The sequence below is a fragment of the Galeopterus variegatus genome, unplaced genomic scaffold, assembly GCF_000696425.1.
Source record: "Galeopterus variegatus unplaced genomic scaffold, G_variegatus-3.0.2 Scaffold545, whole genome shotgun sequence".
NCBI classification, from domain to species: domain Eukaryota; kingdom Metazoa; phylum Chordata; class Mammalia; order Dermoptera; family Cynocephalidae; genus Galeopterus; species Galeopterus variegatus.
In genome coordinates, this window is record NW_007726656.1 from 588,170 (window position 1) to 589,649 (window position 1,480).

A 1,480-nucleotide genomic window follows, 5' to 3' on the forward strand; every position below is an offset into this window, starting at 1 on the left:
ACACCAGCTTGCCACAACCTGGTGCCCTGAATCATGACATCTTTTCTTTACAGGCAGCATCAGCACAGTCTCTGCTACAGAAAACCTCTCTGAAGTTGGACCTCGGGTTGCATGTACTGCTGCTTTGATGGGGCAAGTCAATCTATTTAATGAAGACTCATTCTTTCCTTGGAGAAGCAACACTGTCCTTTCTAGAAGACTGTTCTCAGAGTTAAATAAGGACTCCCAGGTATCCTGGCCTATTCTCAGGAAGACACAGTGAGGCCACACCTGGATATGAGCCCTGGATATGAATCTTGCCATGAGCTGCAATTTCACCCATTGTAAAGGGGATAACAATAGCCCCTTCCTCAAGGAGTGTTGTAGAGATTAAATGAGACGTGCAGATTAAGGGCCGAGCACTGTGCCTGACACACAGTAAGTACTCAACAACACAAATATCATAAATGTTGGAAATAATAAACACATGAGTATGTGAAATACATCTGTGGCCATGATCATGGGGCCAAAAATATGTCAAGGCAACAGGGAGAGATTAGGTTCCTATTGCCAGCTACCTCTGTAAAACTGGGTGGGGCGAAGTGGATTAAATGACCTTGGAGGCCTGTTTTAAGCCTGAGGTTTTATGACAAACTTTACACAAGACTCCTTCAGCACAAGGTGGTGGAAAACTGAACGCTGTTGTGCCTACTTGACATCATCTCAGGGAATCATCCCCGGGATAGCAATCTATTTACCCCAGGCCACTCTGTCCTTAAGAAGAAGAAAGAAAAAGGAGGAGGGGAGAGCTTGGAGCCTCAGAGTCTCAGTGACAAGGTGATTAAATTCTTCTTTCTCCTTCTCCCCACCTGCCTGCTCTGCACCCTCTGCAACCTGCTTCTGAAAAGATTTCTTATTTGTCTTGAATGTCTGACTCAGAATTACGTAAGAGAGTTAATTTACTTTGCGTTAAGTGGGATAGGAGTTTTCTAGAGTGATTTAGGGGAAAAGGATGGAAATATTACTCTTTTTTCCTCCAAAATCTTGCTGGCACATCATCCCACACTGTTAACCGTTCTTGCCTCTACAGTGACTGGGCTGTTAACTAGAGTCATATTTCTCATATTTTTTATTATGAATGGTCCAAAGTTATCCTGGTGGCACCGTGAGCCTTATCTAAATTCAAACAATTTTCATTTCTACTATACTTTCTATCAAACAAAGAAATATGGTCACAACCTACTCCGAATGTCACTTAGGTGTTGGCACAGCTAATGTTTCTCGTCTTTTCAGCGGGACAGAGGGGAGGGAACTTACCGATAGTATTTCTCTTTGACTATGGCATAAATGAGGCACAATGCCAGAGTTCCATCTAGGACAACAGTCAGAATTTCCAAAGATACAATGGTTGGATCAAAATAGAGCCATCTCGCATCGGCTTTGCCATATTCTTTCCCTAGAGACAAAATACATGTTGTTACTCAGCTGACAATCATTTTCA

At 42.8% G+C, this 1,480-nt stretch overlaps 1 protein-coding gene across 1 annotated transcript in view; it reads right to left on the minus strand.

Annotated features, from left to right (window-relative positions):
- EBPL (emopamil binding protein-like) overlaps positions 1-1,480 on the minus strand; it is a gene marked incomplete at its 5' end in the record, with an annotated part of 27,894 nt that overhangs the window by 1,394 nt on the left and 25,020 nt on the right. Inside the window, one exon of the mRNA XM_008569936.1 lies at positions 1,297-1,435. Coding sequence (XP_008568158.1) covers positions 1,297-1,435 — 139 coding nt within the window. The remainder of the gene's footprint in view (positions 1-1,296; positions 1,436-1,480) is intronic.